The sequence below is a fragment of the Mytilus californianus genome, unplaced genomic scaffold (assembly GCF_021869535.1).
Source record: "Mytilus californianus isolate M0D057914Y unplaced genomic scaffold, xbMytCali1.0.p SCAF_3, whole genome shotgun sequence".
Classification (NCBI taxonomy): domain Eukaryota; kingdom Metazoa; phylum Mollusca; class Bivalvia; order Mytilida; family Mytilidae; genus Mytilus; species Mytilus californianus.
The window spans coordinates 3179836-3200327 of NW_026262679.1; the positions used below are offsets into that span (position 1 = coordinate 3179836).

The window sequence follows — 20492 nt, forward strand, 5'->3', positions numbered from 1 at the left end:
GCTGACCAAGTGTTGTAACTTTGTTGCCGATCCATCATCCAAGATGGCCGCCAGTGGGGGACTTTGTTTAACATAGGACCCTATGGACAATACATTCAAATGTATTCTTTTAGAGAACCACTGAATGGAATGAAACCAAACATGGCTTGAATGTTCCTTATGAGGTGCTGACCAAGTGTTGTAACTTTGAAGCCAATCCATCATTCAGGATGGCCTCCAGAGGGGGACTTCGTTTAACAAAGTACCCTATGGACAATACATACAAATGTCTTCTTTAAGAGAACCACTGAATGGAACGAAACCAAACATGCCATGCATGTTCCTTATGAGGTGCTGACCAAGTGTTGTTTCTTTGAAGCTGATCCATCATCCAAGATGTAAGCCAGCGGGGGACTTCGTTAAACATGGGACCCTATTGACAATACATACAAATGTCTTCTTTAGAGAACCACTGAATGGAATGATACCAAACATGGCATGAATGTTCCTTATGAGGTGCTGACCAAGTGTTGTTACTTTGAAGCCGATCCATCATCCAAGATGGCAGCCAGCGGGGGACTTCGTTTAACATAGGACCCTATGGACAATACATACAAATGTCTTCTTTTAGAGAACCACTGAATGGGATGAAATAAAACATGTCATGAATGTTCCTTATGAGGTGCTGACCAAGTGTTGTAACTTTGTTGCCGATCCATCATCCAAGATGGCCGCCAGTGGGGGACTTTGTTTAACATAGGACCCTATGGACAATACATTCAAATGTATTCTTTTAGAGAACCACTGAATGGAATGAAACCAAACATGGCTTGAATGTTCCTTATGAGGTGCTGACCAAGTGTTGTTTCTTTGAAGCCAATCCATCATCCAGGATGGCCGCCAGAGGGGGACTGGTTTAACAAAGTACCCTATGGACAATACATACAAATGTCTTCTTTAAGAGAACCACTGAATGGAATGAAACCAAACATGCCATGCATATTCCTTATGAGGTGCTGACCAAGTGTTGTAACTTTGTAGCTGATCCATCATCCAAGATGTAAGCCAGTGGGGACTTCGTTAAACATGGGACCCTATGGACAATACATACAAATGTCTTCTTTTAGAGAACCACTGAATTGAATGAAATAAAAAATGGCATGAATATTATTTATTAGGTGCTGGCCAAGTGTTGTTACTTTGTAGCCAATCAATCATCCAAGATGGCTGCCAGCGGGAAACTTAGTTTAACAAAGGACCCTATGTGAAATACATTCAAAAGTCTTCTTTTGAAGAACCACTGAATGGAATGAAACCAAACATGGCATGAATGTTCCTTATGAGGTGCTGACCAAGTGTTGTTACTTTGTAGTCGTCGTCATCCAAAGACATTTGATTTTCGGACAATTACTGTAGTTTATGTGTATGGATCTCTATGAAGTTTAACCAAAAGGTTCAATACCACAAAAGGAAGGTTGGGATTGTTTTTGGGGGTGATGGTCCCAACTGTATAGAAATTAGGGGCCAAAAAGGGGCCCAAAACAAGCATTTTTCTAGTTTCAGGACAATAACTTGTGTTTAAGTATTTTGATTGCTCTGAAATTGTACCACAACAATACCACAAGTCGAAGGTTGGGATTCATTTTGGGGGTAATTTTCCAAACCGTTCAGGAATAAGGGGCCAAAAACGGTCTAAAACAAGCATTTTTCTAGTTTTCAGACAATACCTTGTGTTTAAGTGTATGAATGTCTCTTAAATTGTACCACATTTTACAAAGAGGGAGGGGGGTAAAAAAAAATTTTTTTTTTGAGGGAGTGTCAATTTTTTTTTCCTACAAGATTTGATTTAAGAAATTGTCAATTTTCCAAAGAAAAATTGGGGTCACAATTTATTTTGCTAATTCTTTGTATATAGTCTGAAAACAGATTTACTAAGTATTGCGCAACAGCACAGTGTATTGCACAACAGCAAGAAATCTTCAATTGAATATAAATTCAAATCATATTCTTTGACTACATTTATTCTGTGTCAGAAACCTATAATGTGTCAAATATTTAATTACAATCCTAATTCAAACCTGTATCAAGCTTGAATATTGTGTCCATTTTTGCCCCAACTGTTCAGGGTTGGACCTCTGCGGTCGTATCCAGCTGCGATCGGCGAAGCAGTTTATTGGCTTTTATCTCAAAAACTATAGCAGTTAGAGCAAAAGTGACATGTAGTTAAAGTGATGAATAAGTCAAAATCTATCTGCTATGAAATTTTCAGACTAATTGGACCACCCATTGTAGGGTTACTGTCCGAAATAGTTTATTTTTATGAAATTTTACTGTTTTTGGTTATTATCTTTAATATTATAATGGATAGAGAGAAAGTGTAAATGGCAAAATTGTTCAGCTAAGTATTATCTACAAATAAGTCAAATGATCAAAATAGTCAATTGACTCCTTAATGAGTTATTGCCCTTGAAACGTTTATTTTTTACATTTTTTAGTGCAAGTCTATTACTTTTTCAAAAATCTTCTCCTCTGAAACAACTGGGACAAATACTTCCAAACTTTAACTGAATGTTCCTTAGGGTATCTAGTTTGAAAATTGTATCGAAAGTTTTGATCCATCAACAAACATGGATGCCACGTATCTCAAAACTACAGCAGTTAGAGCAAAAGTGAAAGGGAGTTAAAGAGATATATACATATATAATTTTATTTATAGTGCAACCTGATATAACATTTTTACATACATTAATACAAAGTTAATCAGCCAGCCTTCAAAGGCTTACGAAGCACTGTCAATTAATATCTATAATAAGGCGCTAATATTAAAAATACGAAATTTATACTTCAAGAACATTTTTAAACAAGATTATTTATATGTCATGATGAGAAAGTAACTGAGCTCTGATTTTTGAAATATTGAATATATAGTTTGACACTAGTTTACAGTCAGTAGTTAGCAATTTAATGAGTATTTCGTCATCAGAAAGAACAGAAAGGTCTATGTTGTTACGTTGCTGAAAGTCAGCAAAGGCATTGTTTCTTTCACACAAATATAAAGGACATTGAACTAAAACATGCTTTTCGTCCTCAACGGATACATTGTCATTACAAACTTTACAAAAAGTCTATTTTACGGGATACCACGATAAAGCCCAAGTTCTAATTCCAATGGAAAAGTTCCACAACGCATTCTGGCTAAAGTCTATCTCTATTGTCATGTCATATTAGTGGTTATGTACTGCTGTGTTTTAAAGTTTGTTTCAAGACATTTAAAAGTTCGCAATTTTGGCATGTTCATAATATCCAGTTTCCATTTTTCGTGATGCGGTGCAAAAGTTCTGAATAGTTTGCAATAAATTTTACGCTTAGTCCATTTGTGTAGTTATTGTTCAATAGTTCCAAAAGTTCACATTTTTCCATCACTGATTTTAGCTCGTTGTACCATGTTTTCCTATATTTTTCTGATAAAGTTGAATCCCATTGGAAAATAAGATTTGGAATTCGACTTGCGTGCATACTTGCTATTCTATGCCAAAGTCTTATCATGTTACACTGGCGACGGATATATGCAGGAGAGAGATAAATGGGTCATGATCTATCTGTTATGAAGATTTCAGACAAGTTTGACAACCCATTATTGGGTTACTGCTGGAAATAGTTTATTTTCATTAAATTTTACTGTTTTTGGTTATTTTCGATTTTAAATTTCTGAGTTATGGAATTTTATTCATAAAAAAAGGGGTGTTTTCTAGTTTTCTGACATTATCTTTAAAGTGCTTTGGGCAGTTTTGATTAAACTATGGTGACTGATTTATATCTATTAAGATAACCTCCCTTTAGTGTTTCATAAATTTCTGATATGACATTGAGAAGTTATTGAACCTTATTCTTTGAAAATGGGACAGGCATATCATGGGCTCATGGCGCAGCTGTTTATTGGTTATAGAAAGAGAAAGTGTAAATGACAAAATTGTTCAGCAAAGTAAGATCTACAAATAAGTCAAATGCCTGAAACTGAAATTATCGGTGAGCGATATCAGGCTCTCATGAGCCTCTTGTTTATGAAGTACACTCACCATAGGAGCATTTTATTAAGTACACTCATCATATTAGTTTTTTATGAAGTACACTCATCATAGGAGAATCATTCATGGTATAGGTCATATTTACTAGCCTTTTTGGATCCAAAGAACTAATACATGGAATGAATTCATCTTTTTTTTTTAAAACTTCATGAAGGAAAAGCAATGATCAAAAAAATTAACTAGATATTTTCCAAAATTAGTAGTTTTTATACGACCGCATAAACATTTTTGTGGTCGTATATTGGTATGACGTTGGCGTCGTCGTCGTCCAGCGTTGTCGACGTCGTCCGAAGACACATTGGTTTTCGCACTCTAACTTTAGTTTAAGTGAATGGATCTCTATGAAATTTTACCGTAAGGTTTAATACCACAAAAGGAAGGTTGGGATTGATTTTGGGGGTAATGGTACCAACAGTTAAGGAATTAGGGGCCAAAAAGGGGCCAAAAATAAGCATTTTTGTAACTTCCAGACATAACTTGTGTGTTAGTGTATGGATCTCTCTGACATTGTACCACAAGGTCCCATATCTCAAAGGGAATGCTGGGATTGATTTGGGGGGTAATTGCCTCCAAATTTTAGGAATTAGGGGCCAAAAAAGGGGCATAAAACAAGCATTTTTCTAGTTTCATGATAATAACTTGTGTGTAAGTGTATGGATCTTTATGAAATTGTACTACAAGGTTCCATATCACAAAGGGAAAGCTGGAATTGAGTTTGGGGGTAATTGCCCAAAACGTTTAGGAATAAGGGGCCAAAAAGGGGCCAAAAATAAGCATTTTTCTTGTTTCCAGACAATAACTTGTGTTCAAATGTATGGATCTCTCTGAAATTGTACTGCAAGGTCCCATACCACAAAGGAAAGGCTGGGATTGATTTTGGGGGTAATTGCCTCAAAATGTTAGGAATTAGGGGCAAAAAAGGGGCAAAAAAACAAGCATTTTTCTAGTTTCAGGACAATAACTTGTGTGTAAGTGTATGCATCTTTATGAAATTGTACTACAAGGTTCCATATCACAAAGGGGCGGCTGGGATTGAGTTTGGGGGTGATGAATCATAAGGGGGTTCAAAAATTTTGGGGGGGATTTTTTTTTCCTTTTTTTTTCTTTAAAATTTTCCATTTTAAATTGGTTATTTCTGATTTATATATAAAAGCAAATAATAATGATATGGTTTGAATAGGTAAATTAAAAAATTTTAAGTTCTTAGACCACATTCATTCTGTGTCAGAAACCTATGCTGTGTCAAATATTTAATTACAATCCAAATTCAGTGCTGTATCGGAGCATTTTATTGTGTTTTTAAGTTTAAAGACTTGACTTTTCATTCAGTTCAGGTTTCCAGTAAAGTTTTTTTTAATGTACTTCCAAAATAAATAGGTGAATTGTCTAAAGGTTTTGCAAAAAGTAGAAACTTAAGTCTGTAGCTACAGTTATTTAAACCATGGTATAACTTTATAATTCTAAACCATTGTTATTTCTTCAGATACTGAACCTAGTTTTGGGACACATGTATCTGAAATCAGTATTCAACAGACACAAGGAGAACTTACAGCTGAATCCTATGCAAAAGCTCAGTCAACAGAGACTCTGGAAAGAGTCCCCTGGCCTAAAACCTGGAAATTAGCACAGCCCTGTATAAGGGACAGTATTGTAATGTTTTCATCACCATCAGGTATATTATACACTTGTGTACTAAATCATCATTTGGGGACAACCACTTGATATTTTTGGGATCAGGAGGATTTTTTTCTAATTGACTATTCATTTTCAGTTGTTGTTAGGTATGCTTATTTTTTACTGTGGATTTGTTGCGTGAAAATTTATTTCCACTTTTGTACATGATCAATTTCTGCATTTTATTACTCATTTTGAAAATCTTCCTCCCCCTGAATTTCAAATAGTTGTCTTCTTATATCTGTTCATGTGTTTGTTTTTTTCTGTCATTCATTCACTACTGATAGTTGTAGTTGTAGCTCCAAAATAGGTGACTTTCCGATAATATGTTTTTATACGACCGCAAAAAATTTTGCGGTCATATATTGGTATCACATCGTAGTCATCAGCGTCATCCGAAGACATTTGGTTTCCGGACAATTACTTTAGTATATGTAAATAGAAATCTATGAAATTTAAAGACAATGTTTATAACCACAAAAGGAAGGTTGGGATTGATTTTGGGGGTTATATTCATAACAGTTTAGGAATAAGGGGCAAAAAAATGGCCCAAATAAGCATTTTTCTAGTTTCCAGACAATAACTTGTGGAACGGTGTATGGATCTCTCTGAAATTATACCACAACTTTCCATACCACAAAGGGATGGTTAGGATTGGCTATGGGGGGTTATGGCTCAAACCGTTTAGGAATTAGGGGCAAAAAAGGGGGAAAACAAGGGTTTCCTGGTTAATGGACAATTAAAAAAAGTACAATGTTATGTTTGGATTACCTCCCTTACACTGCTTTTAAATTATGTATAAAGAAATGTTGTATTGTCTTGAGGTGATTAGCTGTCAATTTATTTTTAGAAGTTACTTTTTAAAAATGCTGATTAAGGAATATTAATTTTAGCCATGATTATGTATGTCATTTACTATTTTAAGACTTTTATGATGTATTTAAATGGGTAATTATGGTTGCAAACTCCATTGGAAATTTGAATTGAGATTATGACCATATCTTTTTTTTTTGGAAAAATTGGGGGGGGGGGGGGGGGGGGGGGGGGGGGGTAGAATAGAAATTGTGAGTGGGGGACAGAAATTAAAAAGAAATTTTCTTCAAATATTTTTTTAGTCCCCTACTGACGAAGTCGAAGGGGACTTTAGGTTTGCACTCTGTCCGTCTGTCTGTCCGTCCGTCCGTCCGTCTGTCCATCCGTCAGTCCAGCAACTCAGCTTTCCACACTTTTTTTCTTCGTTCTTGAAGATATTGATTTGATACTTGGTATATAGTTTTATCATGACAAGTTATAGATCAAGTTCAAATTTTGTTCCGGTCTGATGATTTAGTCCAGAGTTATGGTCCATGAAAAAACTCCATAACTAATGTTAGTGTACTATGTTAAACCATATAATCTGTACAAAGGGAGATAACTCATTTTTTAAAAGACATTCTTGGTAAATTGTTTGAGGAATTTTGTGACAGGTTTATATGTTATTTTGTATAAACTAATTTTCTGAATGCTACATGTATATATATATTTTTGTAAAGGTAAATTGAGGTAAATTATATGGCCTTCCAAATACCGTTTCGATTCCTAACATCACTGAAGAGACATTAATTGTCGAAATCCGGATATGGTGTACAAAAACCGTTGCACCTTTTGTTTGTGGTATACCATCTTTTCCGCAAGTTTATTGTTTTCTGTGTAGTATTAAATTTATAATTAAGATCCATTTATTACATCGGTGATCCGTTTATTTGGCAATCGCCAATGGCAGTCAGCAGGGTTTAAGAACATTTGTTGTTCGACCTGTTAGTCAAATGCGTTTTGTTAAAATATACTTTTTCACTTTTTTGGTCTTTTGGAAAATGTTGTTTGTGCTGTATTTAGACCCTCTAACAAGAAATTTGTTTTGCATGCACACGTATAAAAATTGCGGTTTTTATCCAACGCAATCATAGGTTTGAACGTTGTTTTCAATTTAGACTTGTATATATATATATATATATTTTTATTAAGTGAAATCCTTTAATTAGATAATAATCTATTTTTATTAAGGTATATATTTCATTACATTGTGTAGATAAAAGTAGTTGACATTTCATAGGTAAGTTACAAATCTATATTAGTTTGTGACAAATGAAAGAAAAAATATTTGGAACTATTATTTATATTTGATTGTAATTTGAAAATAGATATACATTGTATTACATCATATCTAATGTTAGAGTGTTATAGGTTTTCCACACTGTTTTTCATCATGCTTGAAAATATTGATTGACAGTTTGTAAATAGCTTTATCATGACAAGTTACAGATCAAGATCAAATTTTTGTTTCGGTCTGATAATTTTGTGCAGAGTTATGGTCCTTGGACTTGAAAAAATTCACTCATATATTCAGTTTTCCACAGTTTTTAGTCATGCTTGAAGATATTGACTTGATATTTTCTTTTTGTTTACACCATGACAAGTTATAGAACAAGTTAGCATTTTGTTCCAGTGTAATGAATTTTTACCCGGTAGGGGACTATGTATTGCCATGCAATACTCTCAGAATGCTTGTTTTTTTTTGTTTTTTTTTTGGGGGGGGGGGGTCAATTCGCAACAGCATAGTGTATTGCACAAAAGCAAAAAATTGAATATAAATTCAAATCATATAACCAATTCTAAGTTCTTTGACTACCTTTTTAATTACAATCCAAATTCAGACCTGTATCAAGTGCGAATATTGTGTCCATTTTTGCCCCTACTGTTCAGGACTGTGCAGTCGTATCCAGCTACGCTCGGCGAAGCAATTTATTTTATGCTATTCCTATTTTACTTTTTTTTATCGAAAATCAATTTCAGGCCCTTTTCAATGACTTGAAATCTTAAATTATAACATCGTAACTAAAACATAGCAAAGCCTATTAATAAATTATAAACTGTTCACATAGAGATATATATGGCCTGTATGTAATTTTTAAGTAAAATACAAATGTTGCAATTAAATGGCAATACTTTTATGACTGAGGTGGCAGGGCCAAATAATGTCCATGAAATTGTAAGGTACCAAAAAGCATGGACTTACTGTTAGTGATTCCCCCTTGTGTACTGTGTGTTTTTTTTCAGGTAATGTGTCATATGGAAATAAATACATCCCTTATAAAGGTAGTTGTATGTTTTTTTTTTTCAGGTTATGTGTCTTTTGATAATAACTACACCCCTATTGATGGTGGTGGTTGGATATTTCTCAGTATGGAGAAATTGCTGAAGAGTCTGCAAGGACAAACCATCTCTGTTATAGACTTGTTCTTAAAGGTGAACCAAGAAATGAGTAAAACATTTACAATTAGTATTAAAGATGGTAAAGACACATGTATAGGGTTAAGTAGCTTTAATCACATGTTAACACAAGATATAATGTTCAAATTTAAAGACTAATAAATGTCAAACAATTTGTATATCAATGTTTCAAATTTTGATCAGATAATGACATTGTATGTATACTAATTAGATATTTTTATGTCTTTCAGGATAATGTCACATGTATTATAAGACTTACTTACTTGTTTATTTACTTTTTATACGAAAAAAAAAATTTTTGTGGTCGTATATTGGTATGACGTTGGCGTCGTCGTCATCGTCCAGCGTCGTCGTCCGAAGAAGCATTAGTTTTCGCACTCTAACTTTAGTTTAAGTGAATGGATCTCTATGAAATTTTACCATAAGGTTCAATACCACAAAAGGAAGGTGGGGATTGATTTTGGGGGTTATGGTACCAACAGTTAAGGAATTAGGGGCCAAAAAGGGGCCAAAAATAAGCATTTTCTAGTTTCCAGACAATAACTGTGGAACGGTGTATGGATCTCTCTGAAATTATACTACAAGTTTCCATACCACAAAGGGATGGTTAGGATTTGCTTTGGGGGGTTATTACTCAAACCGTTTAAGAATTAGGGGCAAAAAAGGGGGAAAAACAAGGTTGTCCTCATTAATGGACAAATACTTTAGTACAAAACATAATTTAAAGCAGTGTAAGGGAGATAAATCAAATACATCATTGAAATTATCTCCCTTACACTGCTTTTAAATTATGTATAAAGTAATGGTTAATGAACAATTAAGATAATTTAAAACAGTGTAAGGGAGGTAATCCAAATACAACGTTTTGGGTACTTCCCTTACATTGCTTTTAAATTATGTTTAAAGAAATGCATATTTATAAAGGAAGACCAGTATGGCGCATTAGATTTGTAAAATCTTTGACCACATTTATTTATTTGTTATGCCGAATCTAACCGTGTATTTAGATTTTTAATTTTGGGTCCAGTTTTCAAATTGGTCTACATTAAGGTCCAAAGGGTCCAAAATTAAACTTTGTTTGATTTTAACAAAAATTGAATATATGGGGTTCTTTGATATGCTGAATCTAAACATGTATTTAGATTTTTGATTTTTGGCCCAGTTTTCAAGTTGGTCCAAATTGGGGTCCAAAATTAAACTTTGTTTGATTTCAACAAAAATTGAATATATGGGGTTCTGTGATATGCTGAATCTAACCATGTATTTAGATTTTTTATTTGTGGACCCCGCTATCAAATTGGTTCATACTGAGGTCAAAAGGGTCCAAAATTAAACTTCGTTTGATTTCATCAAAAATTGAATTATTGGGGTTCTTTGATATGCCAAATCTAATCGTGTATTTAGTTTTTTAATTTTGGGTCCCGTTTTTTAAATTGGTCTACATTAAGGTCCAAAGGGTCCAAAATTAAACTTAGTTTGATTTTAACAAAAATTGAATTCTTGGGGTTCTTTGATATGCTGAATCTAAACATGTGTTTAGATTTTTGATTATGGGCCCAGTTTTCAAGTTGGTCCAAATTGGGGTCCAAAATTAAACTTTGTTTGATTTCAACAAAAATTGAATATATATGGGGTTCTTTGATATGCTGAATCTTACCATGTATTTAGATTTTTTATTTGTGGGCCCGCTATCAAATTGGTTTATATTGAGGTCAAAAGGGTTCAAAATTAAACTTTGTTTGATTTCATCAAAAATTTAATTATTGGGGTTCTTTGATATGTCAAATCTTACCATGTATTTAGATTTTTTATTTGTGGGCCCGCTATCAAATTGGTTTATATTGAGGTCAAAAGGGTCCAAAATTAAACTTTGTTTGATTTCATCAAAAATTTAATTATTGGGGTTCTTTGATATGTCAAATCTAACCGTGTATTTAGATTTTTAATTTTGGGTCCCGTTTTTTAAATTGGTCTGTACATTAAGGTCCAAAGGGTCCAAAATGAAACTTAGTTTGATTTTAACAAAAATTGAATTTTTTGGGTTCTTTGATATGCTGAATCTAAACATGTGTTTAGATTTTTGATTATGGGACCAGTTTTCAAGTTGGTCCAAGTTGGGGTCCAAAATTGAACTTTGTTTGATTTCAACAAAAATTGAATATATGGGGTTCTTTGATATGCTGAATCTAAACATGTATTTAGATTTTAGATTTTTGGCCCAGTTTTCAAGTTGGTCCAAATTGGGGTCCAAAATTAAACTTTGTTTGATTTCAACAAAAATTGAATATATGGGGTAATTTGATATGCTGAATCTTGCCATGTATTTAGATTTTTTATTTGTGGGCCCACTATCAAATTGGTTCAAATTGAGGTCAAAAGGGTCCAAAATTAAACTTTGTTTGATTTCTGCAAAAATTGAATTATTGGGGTTCTTTGATATGCCAAATCTAACCGTGTTTTTAGATTTTTAATTTTGGGTCCCGTTTTTTAAATTGGTCTGTACATTAAGGTCCAAAGGGTCCAAAATTAAACTTAGTTTGATTTTAACAAAAATTGAATTCTTGGGGTACTTTGATATGCTGAATCTAAACATGTGTTTAGATTTTTGATTATGGGCCCAGTTTTCAAGTTGGTCCAAGTTGGGGTCCAAAATTAAACTTTGTTTGATTTCAACAAAAATTGAATATATGGGGTTCTTTGATATGCTGAATCTAAACATGTATTTAGATTTTAGATTTTTGGCCCAGTTTTCAAAATGGTCCAAATTGGGGTCCAAAATTAAACTTTGTTTGATTTCAACAAAAATTGAATATATGGGGTTCTTTGATATGCTGAATCTTACCATGTATTTAGATTTTTTATTTGTGGGCCCGCTATCAAATTGGTTTATATTGAGGTCAAAAGGGTTCAAAATTAAACTTTGTTTGATTTCATCAAAAATTTAATTATTGGGGTTCTTTGATATGTCAAATCTTACCATGTATTTAGATTTTTTATTTGTGGGCCCGCTATCAAATTGGTTTATATTGAGGTCAAAAGGGTCCAAAATTAAACTTTGTTTGATTTCATCAAAAATTTAATTATTGGGGTTCTTTGATATGTCAAATCTAACCGTGTATTTAGATTTTTAATTTTGGGTCCCGTTTTTTAAATTGGTCTACATTAAGGTCCAAAGGGTCCAAAATGAAACTTAGTTTGATTTTAACAAAAATTGAATTTTTGGGGTTCTTTGATATGCTGAATCTAAACATGTGTTTAGATTTTTGATTATGGGACCAGTTTTCAAGTTGGTCCAAGTTGGGGTCCAAAATTAAACTTTGTTTGATTTCAACAAAAATTGATTATATGGGGTTCTTTGATATGCTGAATCTAAACATGTATTTAGATTTTAGATTTTTGGCCCAGTTTTCAAGTTGGTCCAAATTGGGGTCCAAAATTAAACTTTGTTTGATTTCAACAAAAATTGAAAATATGGGGTTCTTTGATATGCTGAATCTTACCATATATTTAGATTTTTTATTTGTGGGCCCGCTATCAAATTGGTTTATATTGAGGTCAAAAGGGTCCAAAATTAAACTTTGTTTGATTTCATCAAAAATTTAATTATTGGGGTTCTTTGATATGTCAAATCTAACCGTGTATTTAGATTTTTAATTTTGGGTCCTGTTTTTTAAATTGGTCTACATTAAGGTCCAAAGGGTCCAAAATTAAACTTAGTTTGATTTTAACAAAAATTGAATTTTTGGGGTTCTTTGATATGCTGAATCTAAACATGTGTTTAGATTTTTGATTATGGGACCAATTTTCAAGTTGGTCCAAGTTGGGTTCCAAAATTAAACTTTGTTTGATTTCAACAAAAATTGAATATATGGGGTTCTTTGATATGCTGAATCTAAACATGTATTTAGATTTTAGATTTTTGGCCCAGTTTTCAAGTTGGTCCAAATTGGGGTCCAAAATTAAACTTTGTTTGATTTCAACAAAAATTGAATATATGGGGTTCTTTGATATGCTGAATCTAAACATGTATTTAGATTTTAGATTTTTGGCCCAGTTTTCAAGTTGGTCCAAATTGGGGTCCAAAATTAAACTTTGTTTGATTTCAACAAAAATTGAATATATGGGGTTCTTTGATATGCTGAATCTAACCATGTATTTTGATTTTGGACATTGGACCATAATAGGTAAATTAAAAAAAATGAAGTTCTTAGACCACATTCTTTCTGTGTCAGAAACCTATGCTGTGTCAAATATTTAATCACAATCCAAATTCAGAGCTGTATCAAGCTTGAATGTTGTGTCCATACTTGCCCCAACTGTTCAGGGTTCGACCTCTGCAGTCGTATCAAGCTGCGCCCAGCGAAGCATTTTATTATACAATGTTTATACCATTTTAAACATGAATATTTTATATTAAGAACAACATATTGTACTTGAGTCTTACAATTATATTCCAGCAATTACTAATGATTGTTTATAAAATGGTGGAACTGTATTCTTATTTTTGACAACCTATCTTCTCATATTTTATTTCGATATTCTATCTGAGATTTCTTTCTGTTTAAGTGCCTTTTAATGAAAAATCTATTCAAAATTGTTCTATTTGCACATCTTGTAGCTTTAAAATTAGCATGGTGACCCATTCTTTTTATTATAATTTTGAAAAAAGCATGGTAACATCTACATTTTGGCAAAGTATAAGAAAATTCTATCTGAGGAAATATTTAGTGATGATCCACCTTAAAGGGGCATTAGCTGCCAATTTCATGTTCACCGATTTGACTCAAATTCTTGTATTTGATTTATAACATACTAAAACGTGTATCCAAATTATTAAAAGTCTAAAATAAGCAATTTACCATGCATGTACTCAATAATATGTATCAGCATTTCGTGTGTATTTTAGTCTAGACGCCATCCAATTAACCATCGAGGTGACCTCCGAAGACTGCCGACAGTCATATAACCCAATATAAACATAAATATAGATATAAATAGATAGTGAACTTGTGCAATTGAATTTTTCTAGGTCTGTTTGTTTTCATATTATAGGTTTTAAAACTATGTTAATCATCGTTTTTACCTGTATGAGAATGAGTTTTTGTGGATCGATTTAGTCAATCAAATGGTTTATCCTTGTTTCACTTTCAATGTTGACATTCTTTTCCTTTTAATAGCTGAACACGCCTAGTTCATGCATAACCCATTTCTAGCTAAGGGTATAAATAGAAGGTCAGATGAATACGGTTTCAATGAGGTTGAATTATTCACTTGCAAGTGAATAATTCATCAGCGATGTTTCTTATCTTATTTTGACCAAACTGAACCAAACTGGCTGCTAAAAATGATTTATTATTTCACTTTCATTAATGATTGAACAAAAAAATCATACTTTTATATTTTTTTTACATCTCGTAGCTAATGCTCCTTCAAGCCACCTGTCTAATTTAATTTTATTTTAGAATATTTTTGGAAGGTCACTTAAATTGGGTTACAAGTATTTGATGTGCTTTTTGTTTTACACTGTATACATATAAATTATTGCACTAAGTTTTATTGTTGTAAAAGAGAAGGAAGACCCATTCAAGGAGACAGCTGCAATTGCTAGCTTGGAAAACTTGCTTCATACAGAATAAAATGATGCATAATTGTCAATTTTTAACTGGGATTTTCGAAGGAAAAATCGGTTATTGATTTGGGGATGTACGGTGGGCGGGCGGGCAGCTGCCAAACAGTGTCCGTTCATTAACATGAAAACGCTTTGACGAAATCTTTTCAAATTTAGATATGTTGTTTCCTGTGACTAAATAAAGGTCAAGTTAAATTTTCACAATTTTAGCTTTTCTCGTTGTTGAGTTGTAGACCTTTCAGTAGCGAAAAGTGATATTTATTATATGATTTATTTTTATTTTGAGTTATTTCCCTTTGAACGGAAATGGTGTAATTAATAAGTACATGGATAGATAGTCTATCTATGATTGTATCTGTTCAATTAATTTTAGTCAGGAGTTGTCAAAAATTTCTTTATAACTATTTTTTTTAAGTCGTGTGTTTTGAAGGTAGATGTCACAGTTGTTATGTGGTATTTTATTTTTGTTGGGTGTGTTAATGTTTAATTTTTACTTGATCCTGTTTGGGGGTACAGATTTGCAAATATCATTTTCATTAGATAATAATCTATTTTTATTAAAGGATATATTTCATTACATTACATTGTGTAGATAAAGTTGTTGACATTGATAGATAAGTTGCAGATATTAGTGTTTTTATGATAACAAAGCATGTGGTAATTATCAATCACAAAATTATAATTGGAGTGACAGATTTATTTCAAAATTTTGTGTTTCCTAAGTTTTGTTGATGATAAGCTCTGTGGGACGGTATAAATATTGTTTGAAATTAACTGTTCATTATTGGACATTTTGAAGATAATTACAGATAAGTTTTATAGATTTTTAAAAGACATTGTATTAAGTACAAATGATATATTTTGGAAATTTTTTTTTTTTTTTCTTTGGTAAATTGTTTGAAGAATTTTGTGGTAAGTTTGTTCGTTATTCTGTATAAACTAATTTTCTGAATGCTATATATATTTTTTTTTACTTGATCCTGTTTGGGGGTCCAGATTTGCAAATATCATTTCATGCAGGAAAATCCGGTTTGCTGTCACTCTGACAGCCTCTTGTTATTATTTAATAGACCAACAGTTAATCTTTTATAAAGTATAAATAATTTTCGGCACATGTACAACTGTCGGCATTGTGTCCAAATTAAGATTTCCGATTAGATCACTGGTCAGCATTTGGATGGTTAGTGAAGCCATAAAATTGTTGACAGAAGTCATTAATTATCTCCTTATCAATTAAAACACAAAAGAATCCTGTTACAAGTGTTAATTACATCAATTGAATTCAATCAACAAGGTTAACCTCATAAGGTAAATTGATCATGTGGTGTAAACAATCAAGGTACTGGTTAAATTTCACCTGGAATTTTATACCTCACGGAAAAGATTTAACAAGTCGTTTAAAGTTATACCGATTTATGATTTTGAACTGAAAATTATACCACCGCAATAAGACCGATAGAATCATGCTCATAAATTATACCACCGTGGAGCAGCGGTCCTTTAAGGGCCTGGGGATAACACTGCACTTATCACTTGTCAACCACAGGATGCAAGGATTTGTCTTTAACTGACTAATCAGTGCATGTTCTGTAGCTCCTTACTTGGAGACCTTTTTGTAACTTTCAAGATGAAAGACAGCAATAAAAGTCTTGATCCTGTAATATATGGTTATTTCCTAATATATCATAGGAATCTTTTCTTAGATTTAGCAATCCATTGTTATTTACATCTGATCCATCTTCACGGCCGACACTCGGCTAACCGAGAGATTGGTCGGTTAATCTATATTGAGTATGCGGCTATATGGGCGGTTGGTCTGTTAATCGGGTCGGTTATACGTCTGTTAAGAGTAAAACGCACACTTTAAATGTTCAACTCTGTTAAATATACAGACTTTTGGCATATTTTAAGAACCAAATAAAAAAAAAGAAAAGTGTCTGACAAAATGATATCTATCATAGAACATTTTCCACCTGACAAAACATTTCATAGTCTGCGCAAACTTCAGTAAAACTAAAAGGTGTCGCGCAAGTATGTGGTATTTATGCTTATACGCATAGCAATTGTTTTAATAAAAGGGGAAACAAACAATTTTAGATATCATTTAAAGGACACAAAATAGTACTTTGGTTCTAAAAAATAAATTGACATTAGTAAATATTTCATAATTGTAATATAACGTGAGTAATACCATGTTTTAGTGACTATTAGGGGAATAAAGTCTGTTAATGGGTTGGACAATTAAAATTGTGTCAGTTAAGAGTTATTTAGCCACGACAATAGTGTTGCTACCTTTCTAATTTCCCATTAAAAAAGTTAAGAATGAGATGTACTTGAGTAAAAAAGCAATGACAATACGGTGCAACAGTATCCTTGTAGTAAGAGCATTTTTATTTTGACTTTCTTTCCATTTTATTGAAAGGTGTGTCACTGCAATATAGCGTGATATGGATTGGCCGCTGGAATATGCATGAATTTATTATTAACGTTTTTAATCAGCCTTGATTTTTGTGTCTGTTCAAAGAAGCACGTTCAAAAATCCGACTGAAAGTGTCTGTCTTATACAACACCGGGTACATATAACGTGTTGTCGTTCTCATATGGACATGATATTTGCCACTGGACGTTAAACCCTAATTCGTCAGCATCATCCAATTGGTTCTTTTGTTCTATTACTTAATCATATGTTGTTGACAAAACATTCTAAAGAAGTAAATGGAAAGAAGCGAATGCAGCTACATTTGATTATCTTAAGTTTTAATTTTCATTTTATTCCGTTTAGTTCCTTTCTACATAAGTGCAGAGGAGAAATGCAGTTGTGCGCTTGTAAAATTCTAGCATTTGTCACCAATTTGAGTACATCGCAATTGTTACTGTTTCAACCACCCCCTCCCCCTGAAATTTTGTTTTGTTTGCACTTTACAATATTTACTGAACTATCAGATTCAGCGGTTGACAGGAGGCCAATGTTTATCGGACTCCAGTCTCAAATAACATAAAGTGATATACAGTAAAAAAATTGCAAAGCATCTAAAAGTATATAGATATCGTTGTCTATACTATTAATTTAAAATTAAGGAGATGTGGAATAAATGCCAAAATTGTTTTAACAATCATCTTGGAGGGTCTAAATAGTAAAAAGGGGTGTTTCATGTCTGTATTCTTGAACAATTGTTATTTTTCTCTCTTTTTTAGCAATGCATCACTCTCTACTGTCCTTATCTATTATTCTATATTCTGCCTCTCTATCCAGATTCTCGTGTATACCATGAGGGTCTGGATTGGGGGTGTTGTTTATTTCTGTATTCTTTAAATTGTTAAGTCACTTTTCTCTACACTTTATTTATTTTTCTCATTATTCTTTCTCTATTCTTTATATTTTAGCATCCCAATATATTTTACTTACTGATGTTTAGTAACATTACGACGTTTATCTCTGATATAAAAAAGCAGATGTGGTATGATTGCCAATGAGACAACTCTCCACAAGAGACCAAAATGACACAGAAATTAGCAACTATAGGTCAACGTAAGGCCTTCAACAATGAGCAAAGCCCAATAGCATAGTCAGCTATAAAAGGCCCCGAAATGACAATGTAAAACAATTCAAACGAGAAAACTAACGGACTTATTTATATATATAAAAAAATGAACGAAAAACAAATATATAACACATAAACAAACGACAACCACTGATTTACAGGCTCCTGACTTGGGACAGGCACATACATACATAATGTGGCGGGGTTAAACATGTTAGTGGGATCCCAACCCTCCCCTAACCTGGGACAGTGGTATAACAGTACAACATAAGAGCGAACTATAAAAATGATGTATATACTGGTTACCAATGTAGATGACAAATTAGAAATTTTGTGAATCTCTTGACTGAAGCAGAACTATATGCTACAAACTTATACATGGCACTGATATAATGTTTTTATAATGACATAATGACAAAATAAGATATTCTGGACTTAGAAACTGGTATGAGTGAAAAGTATAAATATAATCTCACCCAATCAACTGTCTTCATTTGAAGCTTTATTCCAAAGACTTTAGTGCTTAATAATAATTGAATTATATAGATTCTTAATTAAAACATTGTATCTAATGAAAGAAGGTGGGTGTCAAATTAGTGACAACTTGTACAAAAAGTCTATACAACTTATAATTTTGTATATGTCGTACACACTTATATATACATGCAATTTAGTGCTTAGATATTTCTTTAGATGATGGTTAATCTGTTGTTGAGATATCTCACAGATATCTGCTCAGTTTTGTATCATGATAATGTGCTCATAAAAGTTTATAAAGTATTTTATTTATATTAACTATTTATGTTTTAAATTAAATTTATATACAATATATTTTTACTGAAATAAAAGAAGATATATTTATAGATCTTTTAAAATTTATTTATGCCTTTATAATACACAGTTAAGAAACTGGACACTAGAATTTAAATTTTTAAAAGGACAAAAATGAATATTAACCGAGAAATAAACTGGGAAGCAGTTCTACTTCTATCTGACCATTGTGTCATTACAGCTTTTGGCATTACTTTGTGTGCATCATTTGTCATTAATGATCTCCTCGTCAATAACTGTTACTGTGCTTATTTAGTAGGCTTTGGCCTATTACTATACCAATTCCTCATATAGTTTACCAAATTGCATTTTGAAATCATCTCCACGAACTGATCAACTGGCAAAATATTTCAAGTAATTGCTTCGGTGATAGGTTGTTAGAATGAAGTGAATGTAGTGAAAAAAAGTTTTACTTACGATCCAACCTCAGTTAATCATTGTCTATGTCATGAAATTCTAATAAAATATTGACTCAGTATAATTTGAGGCACTGGTTTGAAAAGGTCTAACTTTGACATGAAAACTTCTATCCTAAATAAATTTTAAAAATAACTAGTTCAAAACATTGTTTTGTTGATCAATAATTTATAGATTTGTTTTCTAACAGGAAGTTATTGCGTAATTGTAATTTGGATATTTTTTTTTAAAGCAATTTAATACTATTCTGTTAATAATAAAGGGAAGTAATTTACATTACAATCAGCAAAATTTTGTTCTGTCAACTATCAACTTCCTTCATATTGACACTTTATAAGTATGTTGATTTGTTCAAAATACTAAGGATTTTCTACCTCTGAGTATAAGATTACTTATAAGCAGTATTTGGCAAAACCTTTCCTCAATGCTCTTCAACTTCTATTAATTTAGCATTTCAAATTTTGTTATTTGTTGTGGGAGACAAAAAATAGGTGGGAGAGAAAAAATTTGTAAGGGTTCCGCGGAACCCAGTGTCTCGCCTACTTTTTCTGCTAATCGCAGGCTCAACAAAAATGAGTAAGTAAATCAATAAAAATATTCCTCTTGATAATATCTTTTGATTGTAAAAAGCTTCTGTCCAAGTTTGGTAAAAATCCAGGATAGTTTATGAATCTAATAAATGTTTAAAAACTTTAACTGCAGACTGAATGTAATGTTAACTGGAAGAAAACTAAATTTCCTTCTAGATACTAGCATTTGATCATAAACAAGCTTCTGTCCAAGTTTGGTACAAATCCAAAATAGTATAAGAAAGTTATTAAAATTTTAAAAACTTTAACCACAGAGTGAATGTGTTGTTTCCTGGCAGAAAATCTAAGTCTATTTAAAAGTAAAATACGGAAAAAATGGATTTATTTTTTTACAAAATTTCCTTCTAGATACTAGCTTTTGATCATAAACAAGCTTCTGTCCAAGTTTGGTATAAATCCAAAATAGTATAAGGAAGTTATTAATATTTTAAAAACTTTAACCACAGAGTGAATGTGTTGTTTCCTGGCAGAAAAT

General features: G+C 32.4%; 1 protein-coding gene across 11 annotated transcripts in view; it reads left to right on the forward strand.

Moving 5' to 3' along the window:
• Positions 1–20492, forward strand: part of LOC127733848 (uncharacterized) — a 282424-nt gene that overhangs the window by 33981 nt on the left and 227951 nt on the right. For 3 of the 11 annotated variants that reach the window (XR_007997181.1, XR_007997187.1, XR_007997178.1), the window contains exons 5-6: positions 5548–5736; positions 8899–9434. Coding sequence is in view for 2 of the 11 variants with exons in the window: in XM_052243261.1 (XP_052099221.1) it covers positions 5548–5736; positions 8899–9146 (437 nt within the window). In the remaining 9 variants the exon portion in view is untranslated. Of the gene's footprint in view, positions 1–5547; positions 5737–8898; positions 19043–20492 lie in introns of those variants that run through there. The other 8 variants (XM_052243261.1, XM_052243262.1, XR_007997179.1 and 5 more) reach the window with 7 other exon arrangements.